At 46.1% G+C, this 25,396-nt stretch overlaps 1 protein-coding gene across 7 annotated transcripts in view; it reads right to left on the reverse strand.

Moving 5' to 3' along the window:
* LOC135553047 (unconventional myosin-XVIIIa-like) overlaps nucleotides 1-25,396 on the reverse strand; it is a 161,086-nt gene that overhangs the window by 22,506 nt on the left and 113,184 nt on the right. For all 7 annotated transcript variants that reach the window (XM_064985114.1, XM_064985113.1, XM_064985111.1 and 4 more), the window contains 15 exons: nucleotides 22,591-22,719; nucleotides 15,396-15,539; nucleotides 14,990-15,079; nucleotides 14,572-14,691; nucleotides 14,003-14,114; nucleotides 12,138-12,265; nucleotides 10,808-10,962; nucleotides 9,228-9,351; nucleotides 6,049-6,249; nucleotides 5,824-5,934; nucleotides 5,522-5,626; nucleotides 5,187-5,333; nucleotides 4,639-4,752; nucleotides 2,724-2,840; nucleotides 1,963-2,046 (listed from right to left, as the gene is read on the reverse strand). In XM_064985114.1, coding sequence (XP_064841186.1) covers nucleotides 1,963-2,046; nucleotides 2,724-2,840; nucleotides 4,639-4,752; nucleotides 5,187-5,333; nucleotides 5,522-5,626; nucleotides 5,824-5,934; nucleotides 6,049-6,249; nucleotides 9,228-9,351; nucleotides 10,808-10,962; nucleotides 12,138-12,265; nucleotides 14,003-14,114; nucleotides 14,572-14,691; nucleotides 14,990-15,079; nucleotides 15,396-15,539; nucleotides 22,591-22,719 — 1,881 coding nt within the window. The remainder of the gene's footprint in view (nucleotides 1-1,962; nucleotides 2,047-2,723; nucleotides 2,841-4,638; nucleotides 4,753-5,186; nucleotides 5,334-5,521; nucleotides 5,627-5,823; nucleotides 5,935-6,048; nucleotides 6,250-9,227; nucleotides 9,352-10,807; nucleotides 10,963-12,137; nucleotides 12,266-14,002; nucleotides 14,115-14,571; nucleotides 14,692-14,989; nucleotides 15,080-15,395; nucleotides 15,540-22,590; nucleotides 22,720-25,396) is intronic.

Here is a 25,396-nt window from a genome sequence, read left to right on the forward strand (position 1 = left end):
GCCACCAGCTGCATTAAGTACTGCAGTGCATCTCCTCCTCATGGACTGCACCAGATTTGCCAGTTATTGCTGTGAGATGTTACCCCACTCTTCCACCAAGGCACCTGCAAGTTCCCAGAGATTTCTGGGGGGAATGGCCCTAGACCTCACCCTCCGATCCAACAGGTCCCAGACATGTTCAATGGGATTGAGATCCGTGCTCTTCGCTGGCCATGGCAGAACACTGACATTTCTGTCTTGCAGGAAATCATGCACAGAACGAGCAGTATGGCTGGTGGCACTGTCATGCTGGAGGGTCATGTCAGGATGAGCCTGCAGGAAGGGTACCACATGAGGGGGGAGGATGTCTTCCCTGTAACACACAGCGTTGAGATTGCCTGCAATGACAACAAGCTCAGTCCAATGACAACAAGCTCAGTCCAATGACAACAAGCTCAGTCCACCGCCCCAGACCATGGTGTAAAGCTCATTCCTTCGATGATAAACGCGTATCCAACCGTCACCCTTGGTGAGACAAAACTGCGACTCGTCAGTGAAGAGCACGTTTTGCCAGTCCTGTTTGGTCCAGCGATGGTGGGTTTGTGCCCATAAGCGACGTTGTTGCGGACATTGCAATTTATTGCCCTGGCCAAATCTGCAGTTCTCATACCTCCTTGCAGCATGCCTAAGGCACGTTCAAGCAGATGAGCAGGGACCCTGGGCATCTTTATTTTGCTGTTTTCAGAGTCTGTAGAAAGGCTTCTTTAGTGTCCTAGGTTTTCATAACTGTGATCTTAATTGCCTACCATCTGTAAGCTGTTAGTGTCTTAACGACCCGTGCATGTTCATTAATTATTTATGATTCATTGAACAAGCATGGGAAACAGTGTTTAAACCCTTTACAATGAAGATCTGTGAAGTTATTTTGATCCTGAAAAAGGGACGTCTCTTTTTTTGCTTGAGTTTATTTGCTAGGAATAACAATTTCCTGAATATTGACTTTGGGACATGCGTGGGCGGTCAGACGAGGCCTCTTTGTTTCATCTGAAACCAATAAAAGAACATCTAGCTTTATGCCCTCCAGTCCAACTCAAGTCTTTAAATAGGCCGTAAACTTTAAGGAAAGAAAAGTTGAGAGTTTTAAAACATACTGACTATATAATTATTATTATGATGTGAAGTGAAAGAAACTGTCCTTTACAAGCTCCTGTATGAGGGAGCCCCTGGGAGCACCAATAAGATGACAGCTTCACTGCCATAATGACTGACTAGGCATCAGAGAGCAAGAGAGAGTGAGAGAAAAGGGGGGGATTTGGACACGGCCCTCTTAGCCTGATGATCTTAGATCCAACCTCTCCCTCAGCGACAGCGGGGATAATTGTTCTGAGGCCAGGGTCTCTGATGGTTATCTCCCGATTGGAGCGGCACAATGTGAGTGTCATGCTATAACACAAATGTCCCATGTCTGGGTGCTGTTATGGGGCATCAGACAGAGAGGTAAAGGTATTACAGACTTGATCCCATACAGGGTCACCTTGATTTGATGTTGACAAGAACAGCCACAGACTGTGACCACACTACACAGCACTAGACTGAAATCACGTGGACTGAAGGGTGCATATGCTAAAGCTGGAGGCTACAAAAGTTAAACACCCGACTGGGCACCGCGACAGTCTGACAGATGTTCTCCATCTTCAACTGTCAAGCGGAGTTGACCAATTCTGTTAATCTGATAGACACATCTCTCCAAAATGACACATTGATTATACCATGTCAATAATTTGTAAGGACTACCATGCAAAGAGAGGGGATAGGGGTGGATGAATTTAAATTCCATGGGGCGTATGACTTATGTCAGCTAGCTAGTCCTGCTCAATGAGTCTCACTATGTTGTTCTAAGTGCAGACAAAGTGCTACATTAGGGAATAGACAGGACTATCCTATACCCTCACGGCTAAACAACTGTGTCCCAGTGAACTGTACCTTCTCCTGGACATCCTGCTTCTGCTTGAGGGCCTCCTCCAGCTGGGCTTGTAGGTCAGAAATCTGGGCTAGGTTCTGAGTTGACTACACACACACACACACACACACACACACACACACACACACACACACACACACACACACACACACACACACACACACACACACACACACACACACACACACACACACACACACACACACACACACACACACACACACACACACACACACACACACACACACACACAGGTTAGCTACTGGTCTGTCTGACCGGTTTAACGCTCATTTATCTCTACAGTGTACTGCGTGATGTCTCCTTTATTAGCACAGTATAACATGATATATTCTTCCCCATTTGGTCTACACAGACAACAGATTGATCAACAACCATAAACAAACATGTTGATGGGGACAATGTCACAGGGACATATTTTGAAACGCACAAGCAGGGTGGGGAGACATCAATACATCTCATTGTGAAATCACTTATCAGAGATGAGTGCTTTTTCTGCTACATGAAGCGCTCAGCATAGCGAGCCCAGGAGAACAGCTTTCTCACTTTAGACGGGATACATTCATTTGAATCTAGTGGAAGCTGATCACTCATATTTCCACCAGTGTCAGACAGAGTTCACTTTTCATTTCCACTTGATAGCAATCTGCTCTACACATATACATTAACACTAAGCTGATTCCAAATACTACTTACACCATTGAAATAATGCAGAATTACCAGAATGTGACTGTGTGTGAGTTACCTGGGAGACAGCTGACTTGTGCTTCTTCATGAGCTCGTTCATATCCTCCTGGTCCTCCTCCATACGAGACTGCAGATCATTCTTCTCTCTCTGCAGCCTGCTCAACTGCTCCTCCAGCTGAGAGAGAGAGAGAGAGAGAGAGAGAGAGAGAGAGAGAGAGAGAGAGAGAGAGAGAGAGAGAGAGAGAGAGAGAGAGAGAGCCATGGGGAAAAGAGAGAGATTTATAGAATGTGTAAAATAGGATGCTGACTTCTGTAACTGTACATTCAATATTGTGAAACGTATATTGATCCAACCAACTAACCATAGAATAATATTGTTTCGGGATATATCCACAATATACTCCATATGTTATAAACCATAAGAATGCTCAGCAGTACAGTTTAATATTGTAGAATCTTACAGTGGAGACATATTACCCCTCCCACAAAGACTGTTCCCAGTCACCTGGGGTGGCAGGTAGCCTAGTGGTTCGAGTGTTGGGCCAGTGACCAAAAGGTTGCTAGATCGAATCCCTGAGCTCACAAGGTAAAAAATCTGTTGTTCTGCCCCTGAACAAGGCAGTTAGCTCACTGTTCCTAGGCTGTCATTGTAAATAAGAATTTGTTCTGGTTAAATAAAAAAAACTGATCAACTAAGCCAATTAGCAGCTAATGCTCGCAGGTTGCTCCTAACTGACTTCTGTGGGAATATCAGAGGTGTAATCCCATTTCTATAATTACTTCAACAATGCTGAGAGGGGCAGCAGGAATATGAGAGGGGCTTGGGACAGTCAGGGGATGTATTAATACATGATGAATAATGTGGATATCAGAAAAGGATAATTAATCATTTAGTACATAGCTGAGAGATGACAGGACTTGCAGGCATAATGACATCCGTCTTGTTAACATGGAGGGAAAAACAGACCAGGGGAATGGATAATGGACCACATCTGATGAATTTCACCAAAATAGAACCAACAGAATTCCTTGGAAAGGAATTGCAAGATTTCATACTGGTATTAATACCCATTCAATGTTTATTTCCTGTGTTAGATGAAATAAATACCCTAATTTCCCAAAAATATGCACAAGTAAAGTAAATATCAACCCCAACGTTGATGTGTTTGTTCCTGTTGTACTTCCATGCCAGGAAAACATGAAATAAACCATAGACAATCATATCATTAAAAAATAAATTGAAACTGATGAAAATCAGGTTGTGTACCGCAACCTGCAAAACATCTATCCATTCATCTATCCATTCATCTCTCCCAGTATCTGTTGTTCCTGACCTGCTGCTATGTGAACTCAATTACCTTTCCCTCTCTCTGCAAAGATAACATTCACCCAATGACTGCTGTATTAAACTGGAATGGATTTCAAGGTGATATGTCTTGTTCAAGTTAGAAATGTTGATGAAACATGCCATCATGGGCAGAAATCATTTCCCTGCACTCATAATGGCAGTCGCAGTGGTCCATCTCACAGGAAGAGAGGTGAGGACGGGGAAGGAAAGAAGGAGAGAGAGATTCCCTCCACTGGCTTCCAGCCAAAGCTCGCGTACACTACAAGGCCATGGTGCTTGCCTACAGATCAGCTAGAGGCACTGCACCTCCCTACCTTCAGGCTATGCTCAAACCCTACACCCTAACCCGAGTATTCCATTCTGCCACCTCTGGTCTCTTGGCTCTCGCTCAGCCCAGTCCAAGCTCTTCTCTGTCCTGGCACCCCAATGGTGAGACCAGCTTCCCCTTGAAACTATGACAGTGGAGTCCCTGCCCATCTTCCCAAAACATCTGAAACTCTACCTCTTTAAAAGAGTATATTAAATAATCCCATAGCACTCTTCCACAACACTTTGCCTGCTCTGAATAAAAGTGATGGTGAATGTAATAGGTTAGAGGTAGGAAGGAATGGTGAACTGTACTGACAGCCTGTTTGGCTTTGGAGATGTCGTCCATCTGCACATGCAAGTCCTCAATCTCCACCTCCATAGATTTACGGGCCTTCACTGCTGCCGCGCAAGTGAACTCTGACTCCTCCAGCTGAGAGAGAGGGATAGACAGAGAGGGAGAGAGATAGAGATTTCATTTCCAATATCAAAATTCTATTGAATTCTTATTGTGATGTTTCTTGACTTTCCCAGTATCTCCGTGGTGTGTCAGTATCTCCGTGGTGTGTCAGTATCTCCGTGGTGTGTCAGTATCTCCGTGGTGTGTCAGTATCTCCGTGGTGTGTCAGTATCTCCGTGGTGTGTCAGTATCTCCGTGGTGTGTCAGTATCTCCGTGGTGTGTCAGTATCTCCGTGGTGTGTCAGTATCTCCGTGGTGTGTCAGTATCTCCGTGGTGTGTCAGTATCTCCGTGGTGTGTCAGTATCTCCGTGGTGTGTCAGTATCTCCGTGGTGTGTCAGTATCTCCGCGGCGTGTCAGTATCTCCATGGTGCATCACTGGGCGAGGGTGCTAGGGGTCGTACCTACCTGGTTTTTGAGCTGGGCAATCTCTCTCTTGCTGGGGGCGTTGTTCTTCATGTGGTCCAGCATGATCTGGGCGTCGGCCAGCAGGGCCTTGGTGCGCTTCAGATCCTTCCTCAGCCTCTTCTCTGTCTCCACGTCTCTGGGGTTCACCTGGGGACAGCAGCAACACAACCAGATTACGACCCGCTCAACATATTACACCACACACTAATCACAGTACCAACAAAAGCCTGCATAATCTGTAACTATCCAGTAGGAGGGTTGACAACCACTGGACATATAACTAGTCTGGGTAAAGACTGTCCAAGGTGGACTGGTAGTGGGGTGTCTGACAGTACCTGGTCCTGGGCAGACAGCAGCTTGGTCTCCAGTTCTCTCCTCTCACGTAGGACCTTCTGTTTGTCATTATACTCCTCCTCCAGCTGGACTTCTATCTGCTTCAGCTGACAACACAAGAACACACTATACGTGACCTAGGAAATGTGATCCAACTGAAAGAGACGTGTTTACATAAGTCATCGTTTATGTTTGTGCTTTGGTGACGAAACCAGCTATTTGTGGCGACTAAAGTCACACATTGTCACAACTAATCATTTGCCTTTAGTCATATAAGGTTGCCGGTTGCCGGTGTGTGCAGTACCTTCTTACTGCAGGACTGTCTGATCTCCTCCACCTCCTCATCTTTACTCTCAATCTCCTTGGAGTGTGTCTGGCGCAGTCTCTCTGTCTCCATCTCCAGACGCAGCTTAGCCTGCACAACACAAAGACAAAGTATATATGGGTGTCATCCTCAGAGTGTGTGTGCGCGCGTCTGCATGTGTGTGTACAAGTGTGTGGGTCTCTGTGTGTATATATAACTCTGTACCTGCTCCAGCATCTGTATAGTTCCGGCCTGTTCATCCAGCTCCTCTTCCTGGTCTTTGACCTTGGCCTCCAGGTCACGCATTGTCTTCTTCACCTTGGACAGGGACGCCTCATCCTTGGTCTCCTGGGACGACAGGTCCAGCAGCTCCGCCTCCAGCTGTTCTAACTTCACATTCTGCGCACACATCTCCAGGTCCTTGTCCTATAGGGAGAGAGGACATACACATTAAAACACACATCTCCAGGTCCTTGTCTTATAGGGAGAGAGGAGACACATTAAAACACACATCTCCAGGTCCTTGTCCTATAGGGAGAGAGGAGATACACATTAAAACACACATCTCCAGGTCTTTGTCCTATAGGGAGAGAGGAGATACACATTAAAACGCACATATTCAGGTCCTTGTCCTATAGGGAGAGAGGAGACACACATCTCCAGGTCCTTGTCCTATAGGGAGAGAGGAGACACATCTCCAGGTCCTTGTCCTATAGGGAGAGAGGAGACATCTCCAGGTCCTTGTCCTATAGGGAGAGAGGACACATTAAAACACACATCTCCAGGTCCTTGTCCTATAGGGAGAGAGGAGATACACATTAAAACACACATCTCCAGGTCTTTGTCCTATAGGGAGAGAGGAGATACACATTAAAACGCACATATTCAGGTCCTTGTCCTATAGGAAGAGAGGAGACACATCTCCTGGTCCTTGTCCTATAGGGAGAGAGGAGACACACATCTCCAGGTCCTTGTCCTATAGGGAGAGAGGAGACACACATCTCCAGGTCCTTGTCCTATAGGGAGAGAGGAGACACATATCTCCAGGTCCTTGTCCTATAGGGAGAGAGGAGACACACATGTCCAGGTCCTTGTCCTATAGGGAGAGAGGAGACACACATCTCCAGGTCCTTGTCCTATAGGGAGAGAGGAGACACACATCTCCAGGTCCTTGTCCTATAGGGAGAGAGGAGACACACATCTCCAGGTCCTTGTCCTATAGGGAGAGAGGAGACACACATCTCCAGGTCCTTGTCCTATAGGGAGAGAGGAGACACATCTCCTGGTCCTTGTCCTATAGGGAGAGAGGAGACACACATCTCCAGGTCCTTGTCCTATAGTGCGGTTCACTTAATGTTTAATGCAGTGTGAACACTCCAAAAAAAACTCAGACCCCTCAAAAGAGCCCCTGAAGCAAAACGACTTGTGACCATCTCCAAATGGGGTCTGAGTTCAGTTCGCTTGAATTCCCAAGTCCGGTTCCCTTTTTTAGGGTAATGTAATCAAAAAGCTCCCCAGGTTTGCTTGTCATTATTCCCACACCACAGACTATCAAGGGCATTAATATAGAGCGGGTCCCCGTTTGCTGCTATCACAGCCTCCACTCTTCTGGGAATGCATTCCACTAGATGTTGGAACATTGCTGTGGGGACATGCTTCCATTCAGCCACAAGCGCATTAGTGAGGACGTGCGCTGATGTTGGACGATTAACCCTGGCTTGCAGTCAGGGTTCCAAGATGTTTGATGGGGTTGAGGTCAGTGCAGGCCAGTCAAATTCTTCCACACCGATCTCGACAAACCATTTCTCAATGGACCTCACTTTGTGCATGGGGGCATTGTCATGCTGAAACAAGAAAGGCCTTCCCCAAACTGTTGCGACAAAGTTGGAACCACAGAATCATGTAGAATGTAATTGTATGCTGTCGCGCTAAGATTTAAATTCACTGGAAGGGGCCTAGCCCGAACGATGCAAAACAGCCCCAGACCATTATTCCTACTCCACCAAACTTTACAGTTGGCACTATGCACTCGGACAAGTAGCATTCTCCTGGCATCCACCAAACCCAGATGCATCGGACTGCCAGACAGTCCAATGTCGGTGAGCTTTACACCACTCCAGCCGATGCTTGGTATTGCAATCTTAGGGTTTTGTGTGGATGCTCGGCTATGGAAACTCAATTCATGAAGCTCCCAACGAACAGTTCTTGTGCGGATGTTGCTTCCAGAGACAGTTTGGAACTCGGTAGTGAGTGTTACAGCTGAGGACAGACAATGTTTACGCGCTTCAGCACTTGGTGGTCCAGTTCTGGGAGCTTGCGTGGCCAACCACTTGGTGGCTGAGCCGTTGTTGCTTCTGGATGTTTCCACTTCACAATAATAGTGCTTATAGTTCAACAGGGCAGCTCTAGCAGGGCAGACATTTGACGAACTGACTTGTTGGAAAAGTGGCATCCTATGACGGTGCTACATTGAAAGTCACTGAGCTCTTCAGTTCGGGCAATTCTACTGCCAATGTTTGTCTATGGAGATTGCATGGCTGTGTGCTCAATTGTATACACCTGTCAGCAATGGGTGTGGCTAAAATAGCAGAATCCGCTCATTTCAAGGGGTGTCCACATACTTTTGGCAATGTAGTGTATTTGATGAGAATCACATCGGGGACAAAATCAATTCTAGCTCTTAAAGGGGCAGTAGTCGACATTGGGTGTACAATTTTCAATTGCTGCATTATTTAATCTGCAGTTATTCTGCTATTTATTCTCTTACCAATAATATTGACATGTTAATAGTATCTTCTGATTGCAATTATTATGTCTCATCTTTTAACTAAATGCAATCTATTTGCTTCCAAAATGGATGTAGGTATATCTAGCTGTCCGATAACACATTCTGATGGAAGGGCTTGTCCTGCACTTTGTAAAAACCGAGAGTGCATTGAGTGAATGTTGGAAAAAGATCTTGGTTCCTTTCTAAACATAACAATGTGAATGCAAAGAGGACACAGACCACAAAATAGGTGAAGTGAACTGGCAAAAGAGTTGTGTCCTCATCAAAAGGTAAGGGCAGTGAGAATACAAAGAGAACTGAGTTATTTTACACCACAGTTCACTTTAAAGAGGACTGAGATCAGTTATTTTAAAGGGGACTATGTGTGAAAACATCCTAAACACACATATCCATGTCCTATAGGTGCATACACACACAATCATAAAAAATAAAAAAAATCATTCAAATAGCTGTGCTTGATTGAGCTTGCCATGGAGCCACTAGAATAGTCACAAAAAGTCTGTCACCTGAGGCTTCGGGAAGACTCAAAAGCTCAAAGTACTTGAAAGACTTCAAATACTATTTGAATAAATGTTTGGCACACACAGAGATGTGGTAGGCCAGTAGAGTACAGTACCTGCAGTTGCTGTCGTAGGCTAAACACCTCTCCAGTCAGCATGTCCTTCTCTCTGCTCAGCATCTCTCTAATATTCTTCTCCCTCTGAACCTCCTCCTGAGACAGGTTCTGCTCGGAGTCAAACCTGACACACACACAGACATGTTAATGCCCTGTCTGGCTAGACACCCTGCCACGCGTCTCCTATCGACATAGAACAACATACTCGCACGGGGGGAGTGTTTGTCATTCTGTTTACTTTGTGAACTAAAGGGGTTAGACAGCATGGGCCTCTAACCAGCACAGCGAAGTTTAGAGACCACAAAGTGTGTCTGTGTGTATGTTTCTCCCCCCTGAGTTCCAGGAGACGTCCATGGTGAAAAAGTCTCTGGTCAGCAGGCTGGATGCCAAGTGTGTACACATACACACACCAAACATTTGCAGTGTGGTTGCGGCATCCCAGTACGTTTCCTCGACTTTACTGATCTCATAGATTCATTTGTATTATAAACTGGGTGTTTTGAGCCCTGAAGGATGACAGCAGTGATATATCAGACCATATACCAAGGGTATGGCAAAAAATGTTTTTTTTTTTACAGTTCTAATTACGTTGGAAACCAGTTTAATAGCAATAAGGCACCTCAGGGTTTGTGATACATGGCCAATATACCACGGCTAAGGGCTGTGTCTAGTCACTCCACTTTGCATCATGCTTAAGAACAGCCCTTAGCCTTGGTATATTGACCATATATCACACCTCCTCGGGCCTTATTGCTAAATTATATCTCCCCTACTCTGCTTCAGTGTGACATCACTCAGTGACCATTACCACAGGGAGAGCGAGAGAAAGAAACAAAGAGAGAGCGAGAGAGACAGACAGACATACAGACAGACAGAGAGAGAGAGAACAGGGGAGAGAGAGAGAGATTGAGAGAGTACTGTGGTGTTTTACCTAGGACTTTAAAATATTTTAAATTACATTGAAGATCTAAGGTAGTGAGCTCGGGTTTCTTCTTCAGGTCACAGTGAGGGTGAGTGTATGAGTAATATCAGGCTGTAGTTGCAGATCTGAACGTACTGTATGAGTGTGTGTGTGACGCACACTTGTGTGTAGGTGAGTGTGTCTATATCATAGACTCAGATAGACATTGCATCATTGCATTTGTCCTATTTTGGCGTCATGGAAAGCACAGGCAGCGCCATTCAGGACATCTCCATTTTGAAGTAGACCATTCTCTTTTTCATCTACGGAGTTGGTAAACAAACTGAAAGGGCGCATACTGCCACCTGGAGTGTGTTGTTTGAACAGGTATAAATCCAGGGTTGGCGATTTACTGCCAACTGCAGTTAAGGAATGTTTCCTCACAAGTTTAATTCATTGGCTGATCCCTCCTGATGACCTGGATGGCATTATGTGATCCTTTCTTAACCAATTGGAAGTCCTACGCAGTTGATTACTTCAAAATGGTGAAAGTCCTCAATGGCGCTGCCCATGCTAAAACAGACATTTGAGTACTATAGTCCTCTATCTATTTCTATGATCTGTGTGCACATGAGTGTTTGTCGCCCTACAGAGTGTGTGCGGTATGAACTGAACTCACTTCCTCTGTTTCTTCTCCAGGTCATGGTTGCGGCTCTGCTGACCTTCCAGGTGTAGCTTGGTGTCCTGTAGCTCAGCCGTCAATCTCTGACACTTCTTCTTCAGCTGCTGGGCCGTACGCTGCACCTCCTCACTGTCTGCCTGGAGGTCACTTAGCTGGAGGGGGACGGAGGGAGATAGAGAGATTGCTTATTTTGAAAAAAGATTTTACATGTTACAGAGGCATGAAATAGGTCAAAGCGTCTGTTAGCTTCTGTCAAGCTGTCTGTCTGAGTGGCCGACCAGGTGAGAGAAAGAAAAGACTAGTTATTGCTTCACTGCTCCTTTTACGTCTCACTGAGTGAGCGCTCAGGGAGTGTAAAGCTTTATTTGACGTTTATGAGAAAGCTCAGAGGAGTTGTCAAAAACAGAGAAAGGGGCTGAGAAAAAGCCAGAAAGAAAAGCCAGACAGAGATAGACAAAGACAGGGATGGGCAGATTCCTTTCCTCATCGCTGGGCAGGTGAGAGAAAAGGAGAGACAGAGAGACAGACAGACCCACCAAGAGCAGTAGTCAACTACATCTTGACAACTCAGGAAGGAATGAAGGATATGAGAAGTATTTTAGCCTGTGTGTGTGTGTAAATGAGGTAGGTGTAAATCCTAACGTGCAAGTGTGTGTAAGCAGGGGGAGGTTGAGTAAGAAGTGTGTGTGTCCGATGCTGCCTTACCCTCCTCTCCAGCTGTCAGAAGTGTGTGTATCCTACGCTGCCTTACCCTCCTCTCCAGCTGTCAGAAGTGTGTGTGTCCTACGGTGCCTTACCCTCCTCTCCAGCAGTCAGAAGTGTGTGTCCTTCGCTGCCTTACCCTCCTCTCCAGCTGTCAGAAGTGTGTCCTACGCTGCCTTACCCTCCTCTCCAGCTGTCAGAAGTGTGTGTGTCCTACGCTGCCTTACCCTCCTCTCCAGCTGTCAGAAGTGTGTGTCCTTCGCTGCCTTACCCTCCTCTCCAGCTGTCAGAAGTGTGTGTGTCCTACGCTGCCTTACCCTCCTCTCCAGCAGTCAGAAGTGTGTGTCCTTCGCTGTCCTCCAGCTGTCTGCCTTACCCTCCTCTCCAGCTGTCAGAAGTGTGTGCTGCCTTACCCTCCTCTCCAGCTGTCAGAACACGCTGCCTTACCCTCCTCTCCAGCTGTCAGAAGTGTGTGTGTCCTACACTGCCTTACCCTCCTCTCCAGCTGTCAGAAGTGTGTGTCCTACGCTGCCTTACCCTCCGCTCCAGCTGTCAGAAGTGTGTGTCCGATGCTCCCTTACCCTCCTCTCCAGCTGTCAGAAGTGTGTGTCCGATGCTGCCTTACCCTCCTCTCCAGCTGTCGTTTGTTTTGCTGCTCAATCTCCAGCTTGTCATCAAACTCCTGTTGGAGCCTCTTCTTGGTGAACTCAATCTCTCTGATGGCTCTCTCATACTTCAGTCTCCACTCTCCCCCTAACAGACAACATGATACAGCACAGTTAGCAGACAGGTCATGGACAGCACTTCAAGAACAACACCAGTTCACAATTCAATCACAGGAGGTTGGTGGCCACCTTAATTGGGAAGGACGGGCTCGTGGTAATGGCTGGAGCAGAATGGTATCAAACACATGGTTTCCATCCACTCTGTTCCAGCCATTATTATGAGCTGTCCTCCCCTCAGCAACCTTCATTGCATTCAATATGTCTTCAAATAGAACTAAGTTGAAATTGAATAGCTAGTTTGAAAGGAAGTCTGTTAGACCATGGAAGGGGTTTGCATTAGTCAGGAGGTAATGTATCAAGCTGTATTGAAGACATATTAGAGTCGGTACAGTACTGTTATGGCCTGTACATGTACAGTATGTACTAAAGTATGTGACACCCCTTCAAATGAGTGGATTCGGCTACTTCAGCCACACCCGTTGCTGAAAGGTGTATAAAATCGAGCACACAGCCATGCAATCTCCATAGACAAACATTGGCAGTAGAATGGCCCGTACTGAAGAGCTCATTGACTTTCAACGTGGCACCGTCATAAAGCCACACAAGCTCACAGAATGTGACAGCCGAGTGCTGAAGTGAGTAAAAATAGTCTGTCCTCGGTTGCAACACTCACTACCGAGTTCCAAACTGCCTCTGGAAGCAACGTCAGCACAAGAACTGTTCGTTGGGAGCTTCATGAAATGGGTTTCCATGGCCCAGCAGCAGCACACAACCCTAAGATCACCATGTGCAATGCCAAGCATTGGCTGGAGTAGTATAAAGCTCACCTCCATTGGACACTGGAGCAGTGGAAATGCGTTCTCTAGAGTGATGAATCACGTTTCACCATCTGGCAGTCCGACAAATGAATCTGGGTTTGGCAGATGCCAGGTATGCCAGCAATGTTCCAACATCTAGTGGAAAGCCTTCCCAGAAGAGTGGAGGCTGTTGCAGCAGCAAAGGGGGGACCAACTCCATATTAATGTCCATGATTTTGGAATGAGATGTTCGACGAGCAGGTGTCCACATATACTTTTGGTCATGTAGTGTCTCTTAAACAGAGTTGTCTATTCCACTTAAAATGTGGGGTGTTGAAAATTAAAAACAAAACACTGACACAAAATCTATTCTACATTCAGAATAGCCAAACAAAGACTGCTTTCGCAGTCTAGCTGGAAGTCTGTTCGGCATGCAGTCGAATATAATTTGAGGACGTCTGCTGTCTTTTATAATCCATTTCTTACAAACATTTAGTCTCCTCATTGATTTCAGGCAGCCACATCAGTCTACAGGGTGGTCAGCTTGATTCCACCAACCAGAAACAGCCTACTTCCATCCTGATCTTGGGGTCTACCTTTGTGTGCTGGTTTTCATGGTGTTAAGTTGTCACCATGGCAACAGTGTGTGTGGTTTGGTTTTACTATCCTTGTGAGTCCTCACAAGGATAGTACAACAAGGAAAATTCAGACAAGTGGGGTCATTTTGCCAGTCCCCACAAGCAAAAAGGCTATTTTAGGCTTAGGGGTTAGGTTTAGGGTTGCAATTAGGGTTAGAATTAAGGTTGGGTTCGGAGTTAGATTTAGGAGTTAGGTTCAGTTTTAGGGGTTTGGGGTTAAGGTTAGGTTAAGGATTATGTTAAGGGTTAGGGAAAATAGGATTTTGAATGGAAATAAATGTTTTGGTCCCCACAAGGATAGTAAAACAAGCAAGTGTGTGTGCCGCTGACCTGTGTCGTCGTCGTCCATCTCTCCGTTGAGCTCAGAGGCTCTGAGGAGTCTGGTCTCCATCACCTCCATCTCCATAGAGTCCATAGACTTCTTCATCGAGTCAAACTTAGTCTGGGGAGAGAACCACAGGCCATGCATTAATACACAAACACATTATACCAAGACAGAGATAGAAATACTGACAGATAGGCCTCACATTGCTCTCACACACACACTTCCTCTAAATGACACAATCGCTCATTTCTAGAAGCGAGGTCATTTGTACCCAGCCCAGCCCATCAGCATGTGCAATCTGAACAGTCAGTGGAAAAATCTATCCCAGCTAGTTGGAACACCCGGAAAAAAAACATCATGTCAAATGTCAAATAGAAAACTAAAGGCTGGGGAAGGCAGGGTCAACAATCTGATTACACCATTACGTTTCAGCCAACAGAACTGGCAAGGTTGTCATTGCAAATCAGAATAGGTTTTCCATTTACCTATCTGGTTCAAATAATGGGTTGAATGAAATAATTGTGTACATCCTAGAACAGTTAAGGATGTCTAATTTCTCCTTGGCAGTGTTTACCTGCAGGTCCTTCATGTCTTTCTCCAGTCTCAGTCTCTCTGAGGTCTCAGACTCCAGCAGCTGAGAGGCCGACTCTCCTGTGTTCCTCTCGTCTGCCAGCTCCGACGACAGCTCTGTGATCTGGCATACACACAATCGCAATTAGCCAGAGGGTTACACATGCACCCGGTCTTATGCATATAGTGCAATACAGTTCAACTTCATGACATACTTACAACCTTCATCTATTCATCCTTTATTTATAGAGACAGAGCTGCTGGTACAATGTCTTCATATATTAGTCTGCAGCGCAGTGTGTGTGTGTGTGTGTGTGTGTGTGTGTGTGTGTGTGTGTGTGTGTGTGTGTGTGTGTGTGTGTGTGTGTGTGTGTGTGTGTGTGTGTGTGTGTGTGTGTGTGTGTGTGTGTGTGCATGTGTACCCGGCTCTCCAGGCGGTCACTGTTGAGTCTCAGCTCGTTCCTCTCCTTCTCCACCTTCTCCAGCCTCCCTTTCAGCTGCTGAATCTCCTCCTGGGAACAGATAGACAGAACGAGAGAGGGAAGGGGAAGAGGGAGCACATATTACAGTATTAGAGGGAGCTAAATCTGTATAGTCTATAAAGCAGGGGGAGGGAATCAAATGCAGGGGTGTAATCATTACTCCAAACTGTTGCAAAATATTCAGTTTTGCAATGAAAACTAGCATTTCTATTGGACAGATTCAGTTAGGTCCATCCCTGTTTGCTGAACCTGCCCAATATAAACGCTAGTTTCCATCCCTGTTTGACGTAATGACTACACCCCTGATCAACAGTAGATGGAGGGTGTGTATAGTTTGTGTACTCACGTCTTTGCCACGTATCTGCTCCTCTGTGAGCTGGACCTCTATAAGGGGGCGTACTGTGGTGAACACCTTCCACCAGGCCCAGCCCTTCACGCCCTTGTTCTTCTTGATGTTCTTCTGGATGCAGCGGATAGCCAGGTCCTGGATCTGAAACGCACGCAAAGGAGCAGAGGGTTCTTACAACGAAGGAACCTGTGTGTGTGTGGGTGTTTGTGTCTGCAGTTGTCTGCCAACATGTAGGATTCTTCAAGTTCTTTGACATGGATATAAATATGTATCACAAATAAGTATCAAATATGTCACTTTTGATAAAGAAAATATAAAATGCCATTGCTTAGGGTCATTGTCTACTGGCACGTTAACGGGCACTTGCATCAAGTGTGACAATTTGGGCGAGCTAGAATCAAGACATTCCAAAGATCTTCTGGGTTTAAGAGCTGAGAAAGAGCTCTTCAGAGAATTCAAATCAAACATCAATACCACTTTGGCAGCCTGTTAAAAAGGCATTAGGAGGAGCTACATGCTCCCGCTACATGGGCATCTCCAATAAACCACCCATTATCTGGCAACCCAATTAGAGCAGCACAATGCAACCGCATCCAATGGGGTTGCCATGACAGAACACAATACGTATTTGTCACGCCATGAGAGCACCTAAATGCCTCTTAGCCATCCTAGTCACTGACTGAACAGGCATACAGGTTATGCCCCCTAAAGTGTGTTTGTCATGCTTAGACCTAAACAAGTTTAACAAATCCTGTGTAGACTCAATAAGGGGGGGGGGGGGTCCCATTGAAAATGTCAGTGTTGATCTTTCTGTTACTCAGCCATACAGAGAGCTCATCTACACCACTAGAGGGATTTAGACTTGGATCTTGCAGCCTTTGTTTAGAAATAGGATCTGTGTGTGTCAAACAGGTATTGATGGTGTTAGAGAGACACAGGAACAGAATGTATTCCTTTCTCTTTGTCTCACTCTCCCTTTTAACTCAGACTTTTGCCTCCCCTTTTACAGAGCTCGTTTTGAGTGTCTGTGCAGCAACATGGCCTTTGCTGAGCACACAGGGCTATAGATGTAACGGATGCATGCTCTGACACACACTTGTTCCCAGTCGGGGAAGAAGCTTTGTCTTAAGGCAACGATTTAATTAGACACTATGGGCCGACTGGCTGACGGAGGAATCACCCATGTTCTGCTTCGCCATGCTGTCACTAGTTCATTCCACAAAATGTCAAAGAGAGAGCAGGCTGTGGGCTTCAAACGCCATACCGGATGCCTTCAATTCATCTATTCCCCCATGGTGAAGCACCGTTTCCGAGCAGCGTCACTTTTCCCTCGCTCCTTTCTCTCATGCTTTCTCCGCCTCTTTCTCTCCCTTTCTTTCTCCCTCAAAGCGCTTTGAAAACAAAATCCCTGTGAGGGTTTGGCTCAGGCTGCGAGGACTTCAAGGTGTGGGGAGCCCCCCGGAGCAATCAAACAGACAGAGAGAGAAACAAACTAATATATATTTTTTGGCAGAGGGGATGTCAGTGTTCAGACGAGGAATTCAACACTTGCATAGTCATGTCTTGCGTCTGAGAAATATAGGCCAAAAGTTCAAGTGTAACACCCTGCACTGCCTTGTAATCAAATGCGAGTCTGCATGCTTAGCTGTTCAATGCTGGAGAACATTTTCCTGTAAATATCAAACCACCTTACCTCGATATGACACAAGCCTCAGATATTCACCAGTACCACTCTCCTCAACACACATTTTCCTCTTAAACATGCCTTGGCTTCTTAGCTGGAATGGTGCAAAGTCTTCACCGTGTGTGTAAATAGATACTTAGTCGTTGAGTTCAACTTTAAATAAAACAATATTCAACTTACTCTTTCTGTCTCAACTTCCTGAGAATCAGATGATCAAAATTAAAACACATTGAACTAAACGTAACCAGTACAACATCTGGACACACCTACTCATTCAAGGGTTTTTCTTTAATTTTTACTATTTTCTATATTGTAGAATAATAGTGAAGACATCAAAACTATGAAATAGCACATATGGAATCTTTGCACACTCTTGGAATTCTCTCAAACAGCATGCTTTTCCAATAGTCTTGAAGTAGTTTCCACATATGCTGTGCACTTGTTGGCTGCTTTTCCTTCACTCTGCGGTCCAACTCATCCCAAACCATCTCAATTGGGTTGAGATTGGCTGATAGCCCTTACACAGCCTGGAGGTGTGTTGGGTCATTATCCTGTTGAAAAACAAATAATAGTCCCACTAAGCGCAAACCAGATTGGAGATCATATCGCTGCAGAATGCCTTGTACTTTAGAGTAGGTGTGTCCAAACTTTTGACTGGTAATGTACCTTTCATAACTGCTGGAGGGTAGGGTACTGTACTGTACACAGAAACACATTGTAAAGCAGAGCTTTGGCTCAGAAAAGCCTTCTGATAAGTGTTCTAGAGCCAATAAGTTGTGATATTGTTCCCTTCCTGCCCCCTGGGCCTTGCAGTAGGGGTCTTCACGGATCCACCTGTACCCGAATACCTGAGAATACCCGAGACCCAATCCTGGACCGTAGCAGGTCTGGATCCAGAATTCTAAATAATAAAGTAAAGTAAAGTAATATAGTAAAGCGTCTGGGTCAGAAGTGACATGATTGTCAGCGGTCTCGGACTTGTCCAGAAGGGCCCGTACAGATCTGAATGTGACTGCTGCAGCAGAGAGAGACTTCTTTCCTTTATCCTGCTGCTCTTGCTTATCACGAGAGTGGAGCATGGCGCGTGTAGCTTGTTGTTGGCCAATCATAAGTCATCAAAGCAGCAATAGGCTACAGTCATAGAGCCTCCGCGTAGCAAAAGTTAGAAGATATCTAATCAATGAAAGATTAAATTAAAATGACAGAATTAAAAGTTAAATAAGAAGGATAGGCTACAACGACCAAGAGCCAACAGGTAGGCTGCTAATTAATATTCTGAATGGCGTTGTTATTTGTAACTGTAGGATGGGAAAGCACATGTACTGCAGCCTCAATTAGCATAGCTAGCTTAACTTGCTTCTCCCGGTTTGATGTAGTCAAGACAAGTACTAAGTAAACATATTTCATGATAAAGAACCTAGCTATGGCAGCTATAGGTCTACTTTAGTTCGCAGTCTCTCTTTCCCTAGAGCGGCTACTCTCTTTCCCTCCTCCCCTCCCCGCCTGCTTCCTCCTCTTCCTCTCCTACTCTCTTTCCCTCCCTCCTCCCCGCCTGCTAGAGCGGCTACTCTTTCCCTCCCTCCTCCCCGCCTGCTAGAGCGGCTACTCTCTTTCCCTCCCTCCTCCCCGCCTGCTAGAGCGGCTACTCTCTTTCCCTCCCTCCTCCCTCCTCCCCGCCTGCTAGAGCGGCTACTCTCTTTCCCTCCCTCCTCCCCGCCTGCTAGAGCGGCTACTCTCTTTCCCTCCCTCCTCCCCGCCTGCTAGAGCTGCTACTCTCTTTCCCTCCCTCCTCCCCGCCTGCTAGAGCGGCTACTCTCTTTCCCTCCAGCGGCTACTCTCTTTCCCTCCTCCTCCCCGCCTGCTAGAGCGGCTACTCTCTTTCCCTCCCTCCTCCCCGCCTGCTAGAGCGGCTACTCTCTTTCCCTCCCTCCTCCCCGCCTCCTAGAGCGGCTACTCTCTTTCCCTCCCTCCTCCCCGCCTCCTAGAGCGGCTACTCTCTTTCCCTCCCTCCTCCCCGCCTGCTAGAGCGGCTACTCTCTTTCCCTCCCTCCTCCCCGCCTGCTTACTCTCTTTCCCTCCCTCCTCCCCCCGCCTGCTATTCCTTTCCCTCCTCCCCCGCCTGCTAGACTCTCTTTCCCTCCCTCCTCCCCGCGGCTATTCTCTTTCCCCTCCCTCTCTCCTTCCCTTTCCCTCCCTCCTCCCCGCCTGCTAGAGCTGCTATTCTCTTTCCCTCCCTCCTCCCCGCCTTAGAGCGGCTACCTCTTTCCCTCCCTCCTCCCCGCCTCCTAGAGCGGCTACTCTCTTTCCCTCCCTCCCTAGAGCGGCTACTCTCTTTTCCCTCCCTCCTCGCCCCGCCTCCTAGAGCGGCTACTCTCTTCCCTCCCTCCTCCCCGCCTGCTAGAGCGGCTACTCTCTTTCCCTCCTCCCCCGCCCCTAGAGCGGCTACTCTCTTTCCCTCCCCCCGCCTGCTAGAGCGGCTACTCTCTTCCCCCTCCCTCCTCCCCGCCTCCTAGAACTGCTATTCTCTTTCCCTCCCTCCTCCCCGCCTGCTAGAGCGCCTGCTAGAGCTGCTATTCTCTTTTCCCTCCCTCCTCCCAGAGCGGCTACTCTCTTCCCTCCCTCCTCCCCGCCTCCTAGAGCGGCTCCCCGGCTACTCTCTTTCCCTCCCTCCTCCCCGCCCCTACTCTCTTTCCCTCCCTCCTCCCCGCCTCCTAGAGCGGCTACACTCTTTCCCCTCCTCTCACATTTTATCAGCTCCGGTAAATAAAGTATCTTAAATAAAGAGCTTTTATGCTGCTTCCCTCACTCGGATCCAGACCAGGTCTATAACGGGTCTAGTTATCCTCAGGTCTGTCCGGAAGTGGTCTCTATATTTAAAAAATATATTTAAGCATATCGGGTCAGGGTGTGAAAGCCCCAGGTCCATTTCCGAACAGGTCCAACTTTTTGAACCCATGAAGACCTCTACCTCCCAACATTACACAACACTCTCCAGTCCTGACTGACCCTCAGCCAGTCACACTGTGAGGAATGACAGTCACTCATAGTGGAGACGTTTACAACTACAACTAAACACGTCTCCAACAATGCAAACTATCAATATCCTAATCCTAAATCAAAACAAACAATCAAGGTAAACAACTTACAAAGAGAGGCAGCAATCAAATGAAACAGGCAGGACTCCTTCACAGGAGGCAGAGCAATGAAGATAAGCCCACTGTCCTTGAAAAGCAATTTACAGACAGCAACCTTGAGCCCAATAACTACCAGAGATGGGGATGGCAGGGAAGACACAGTGGTCGAATCCCAATCTCTCCAAACACACATGGACAATCCAAGACTCACATGTAGGCTACTGCCACACACGTACACATTGCATACTCATACACAGATCTATGTTAGTTCACACATGCTAACCACTGTCTCTCCCTCACACACTCAGACAAGCACACACACACACACACACACACACACACACACACACACACACACACACACACACACACACACACACACACACACACACACACACACACACACACACACACACACACACACACACACACACGACAGGACAACACACAGAGCTGAACAGATCCCCACCAGTGGATCCAGTCAGTCAGTGGAGGGTGTTATATTCCTGGTCGTCTTGATCACTCTGGTGTGATGGCGCATGCAGGGTGGACTGTTGTCATCCACCAAACACACACACACACACACATACATACCCACACAGCCCTGCCCCTGTCTCTCTCCAGTCCCAGACCTCCCCCTCATGACTGGAGCAGGGATTATGACAGGCGTCTACAATAATAATCATACCCTGTAGAAAGACCAGTCCCACTGTTTACACCCTCCAGTTGCCCCCACCACTCCACTGTGCCAGCCATCAAGAACATGCTTTGACAGAAAGATTGTTGGGAAAGGCAGGGTACAGGGGCTGATGTGACTATGCCAAATGGCTGTGGGCTACACCAGTTCATTTAGCAGACAAGATTGGCTTATAATTCTGTGGCATTATTGTTATATTATATTATATATATATATATATATATATATATATATATATATATATATATATATATATATAATATTATTTTATTGTATGAAGAATAAAATTGAACAAAGCTGAATAAAATTGAACAAACCCGAATAAAATGAATATTTTCTCTGTATTTAGCCGTTAATAAAGAAATAGGTATTCCTATATGCTTAATGTTGAGTTATTAATGTAACTTTAGTTGTTCTACAAACGTTGGGCTATATGTTTTCATTTTTAATACATTGTAAGGCTGCATGATACGACTAATGATGATTTCAAAAAAGTTGCTTGAAAGGCATGAGCTCTGTTTTGTTTTTTTGCGCAGGCTGTACACACTCCAATAGTGTCTCATTCACAATTAGACAAGCACTTGATAATGCCTCGAATTTCACGGCGACATCCCCTTAGTGGCCTTAACGCACCCTAAAAAAATCCATGCCTTTTGCGGCCCAGAGTGCTACGTTGTGCCCTTCTCTCTGAGTGTGCTGCGCAGTCCGAAGTGCCTCTCACTCACATGGCTCTCCGTCACATGATCGGGTCTTTCTCACAGGCTACAAGTTAAGACAGACACATCGGGGATGCAACTGCGGACGTCCTTATAAAATTCCGAGGTGCATATTGTAAGATATTTTTCCGCCAGCCAACAAGATGAGTAGGCAGAAAGAACAGCAAAAGCACTAGCCTATGTCAATCTACTACCCCCCACTGTACGAAAGTCAACCTATTCTATTCTGTGTAATAAATAAATATTCCAAACAGTCTGGGACAGTTGTGGGTTGCGATAGATCCCAAATGAATACAAACCTTTTATATGCAATGTGGCTGATGCAACAGATCAGAATGTTTAGCTTAAAATGTTGATAAACTACTAGGCTATTTCTTCACATATGCGCAGCAATGCGTACATGGTAGTAGCATATAAGCGCAAATATGCCATTAGCGGAAAACACGATTATCCAAAGTGACCAGAAACGCAATTATGCATGTAATGCTTTTATTATAATGGCACATTTTTATTGTGAAAATTATCTTTCCCAAACGTGAAACTCACGCGCCACAGTCGTGGCCAAAAGTTTTGAGAATGACACAAATATTAATTTCCACAAAGTTTGCTGCTTCAGTGTCTTTAGATATTTTTGTCAGATGTTACTATAAAATAATGAAGTATATATCAAGCATTTCATAAGTGTCAAAGGCTTTTATTGACAATTACTTTGAGAATTGTGTGTTTGTTCTGGTGTGGTGATTCAGGGAATGTGGGGGTCCCAGAGAAGCTCAGGATACACAGCTCTTCAGTATCGGCTTTGTGTGTAGGCATTAGCTATCTGCATTGTGTGACGTGATCGAGCGGCAAGAAACGGTCAGTTTTACTGATCTATAGTCAGTTTTGCTCCTTTTGTCATCTAATCTGAGCTGGGCTTTGGGTTGGTAAGGACTACTTGCCCGGGTTGAGAGCACTCACTCACCTTCCTCTTCTTGAAGGCCTGTCTGGCCAGGTATCCTCTGCAGGCAGCCTGGAACATGGTGATGTTGCGTCTGGTCTGGACGTCCCTCTGCTCCTCCAGTTTGGCCAGGGTCCCAGCTCTGAAGAACACCTGGAGAGAGATATATAGTTAGATGCTGATTAATCAGGACACTAATGCTCGGACATGGAGCATATGTGTGTGTGCAAGGTTGCACAATACTATGGAATAGAAGTATAGTAAACATACAACTTTTTCGTTTGGGGTCATTGTGGCTTACAAATGAAAAATTACATTAATTTGTTTTTACATGATTCAACGTTGCCGAGTTGGAATCTGACTAAAAATCTGCAACCATACATCGGGGATTCAGGGATTGCATATCAACTACATCATGTCCTGCGTTTACTTTGCATTTCAATGGTGTTAACAGTGCGGACGTTTAATTGAGTTGGATTACCTCAAACACTTTAGTCATTTCCATTCTCTGATCTGCTCTGGGAGATTGGGTGGGGAGCTGCTGGTGGACTTCCCTACAGTTTCTCAGGCCAGAGCTGAGAGCTCATGAAACTCTTTGAATGCTGCCTAATTGCATTAGCATGCTAATAGTGTTCGCGGGAGAGCTATGCTTAACTTCACAAAATCCTCATTAAAATCCTTTGTGTTACCAACATATGCGGCTGCCACGGTTACAGAAAGTAAACTAACAAAGACAGGAAGTTTCTGGGGAAACTCTAAAACGACAGGGAAAGTTTATGGTGAAACCTCTCTTGGATTTAGCCATCATCTCCAGTTAGTCATAGGCACTGTGTTTTCTTCAACTAAAAACAACAACTATTGGGATGGTTAGTCCATAGAGTGTTTTGTTCAGATTTCACCAAGCGGCTCCTGAAGATAAGAGCTGTGTTGGTGTTATGCAGCAATTTCATCATGATGCATCAGGATTGATCTATCACAGTACTCCAGGGCCCTTAACCACCTATTATCCTCTATCAGAGGCACAGGAGGAGAGAAAACACTACCCTGCACAGACAATCAAAGCTCAGAGCTCTTAGGGAAGTGTGTGTACAGCCAAGCAAATATCACATGAAGGGAGTGGGCTGGGCACGGTAAAAACACACAGCACCAACACACCCACACTTCTCTGCCGTAGGGCAACGCATGCAACTGCAGAGGGATGTCTTCACCTCCAGAGAATAGCACATCGGCTTGAGTTTGATACCTCTATTGTCAGGTGTAGAGGACTTTTCATACACTGTATGGGCATTCTGTTAACATACACTGTACGAGCGACACTTAGAATGGACACAGGTGGACTTTATTTAACGAATTGTGCGACTTCTGAAGGTAATTGGTTGCACCAGATCTTATTTAGGGGCTTCATAGCAAAGGGGTGAATACATATGCACGCACCACTTTTCCGTTTTTTAAAAGTTTTTATTTTTTGAAACAAGTATTTTGTTTCATTTCACTGCACCAATTTGGACTATTTTGTGTGTGGGGCCAGTAACTGGAAGGTTGCTGGATTGAAATCCCCGAGCTGACAAGGTAAAAATCTGTCGTTCTGCCCCGAAGCAAGGCAGTTTACCCACTGTTCACCGGGCGCCGAAGATGTGGATGTCGATTAAGGGAGCCCCCCGCACCCCTCTGATTCAGAGAGGTTGGGTTAAATGCGGAAGACACATTTCGGTTGAATGCATTCAGTTGTGCAACTGACTAGTTATCCCCCTTTCCCTATTCCCGATGCGGTAGATTGAGTAGAACACGGACACACTATCACATCATGATGAGGAGCTGAGAGAATACTCTCCAGCCTGTGACTTTCCCGCCCACCATCACGACCCGCAAGTGATGCAACCGCTGAGAAACGCCAATGGGATGTGTGATGTGTCACAGTAAAAGGCCCCGTCACACAGGCCTTCCCCCCTAGCAGGATGACCTTCTGCATAGCAATGACTGTCAGCGTGGGCGAAGGAACATGGGGAACATATTGGACCTCTTTGTCTCTGAATGCAACTCTAAAGGTCGGCTGAGGTCACTTGGGGCTTATTGTTTTGTCAGTCGTCCATTTTTCTCAGCATGATGAGAGATGGGAAGGAACGCACACACACACACACACCCACACACACACACCCACACACACCCCCACACACACACACACACACACACACACACACACACACACACACACACACACACACACACACACACACACACACACACACACACACAGCCAATGTCAAACTTCCCTAAACACCCTTTTCCTACGGTTTACTTCAGAACAATACTTCTCACTGTCCTCTATTCCGGAGACATTCAGAAAAAGCCTCCTATGCTAATTAGCAATTTATCAGGCTGTCTTTTACTTTGGATTTTCTCTTTTGCATCTGAAAGGTTTGACTCTTACTGTGCTGATTGGTGTTTGTGGGGGGTTATCGGCGTGTCACGACGAAGCGCCACAAACAAAGAGAGCTATCGCATGCCAAAATCAATGGCTACAGGGAGCAACAGGAGGGAATTGGGGGGTAATTGTCTCCCAGTGTCGCCAACCGCCAACTAACAGACAAAGGCGCCAGCCCAGGGACCCAGCCAGGAACCAGCGTCACAGCAGAGGACCCATGATTCCAGTGAGAAGGGCATGCTGGGTAAACAGATGGTACACCAGGCAGTGGTGTAAAGTACTTCAGTAAAAATACTTTTAAGTACTAGATTTTTGGGGTATCTGTACTTAACTATTTATATTTTTGACAACTTTTACTCCATTACTGTATATTCCTAAATAAAATAATGTACTTTTTACTTCTTACAT

This window comes from Oncorhynchus masou, chromosome 13 (genome assembly GCF_036934945.1).
Source record: "Oncorhynchus masou masou isolate Uvic2021 chromosome 13, UVic_Omas_1.1, whole genome shotgun sequence".
Lineage (NCBI taxonomy): Eukaryota > Metazoa > Chordata > Actinopteri > Salmoniformes > Salmonidae > Oncorhynchus > Oncorhynchus masou.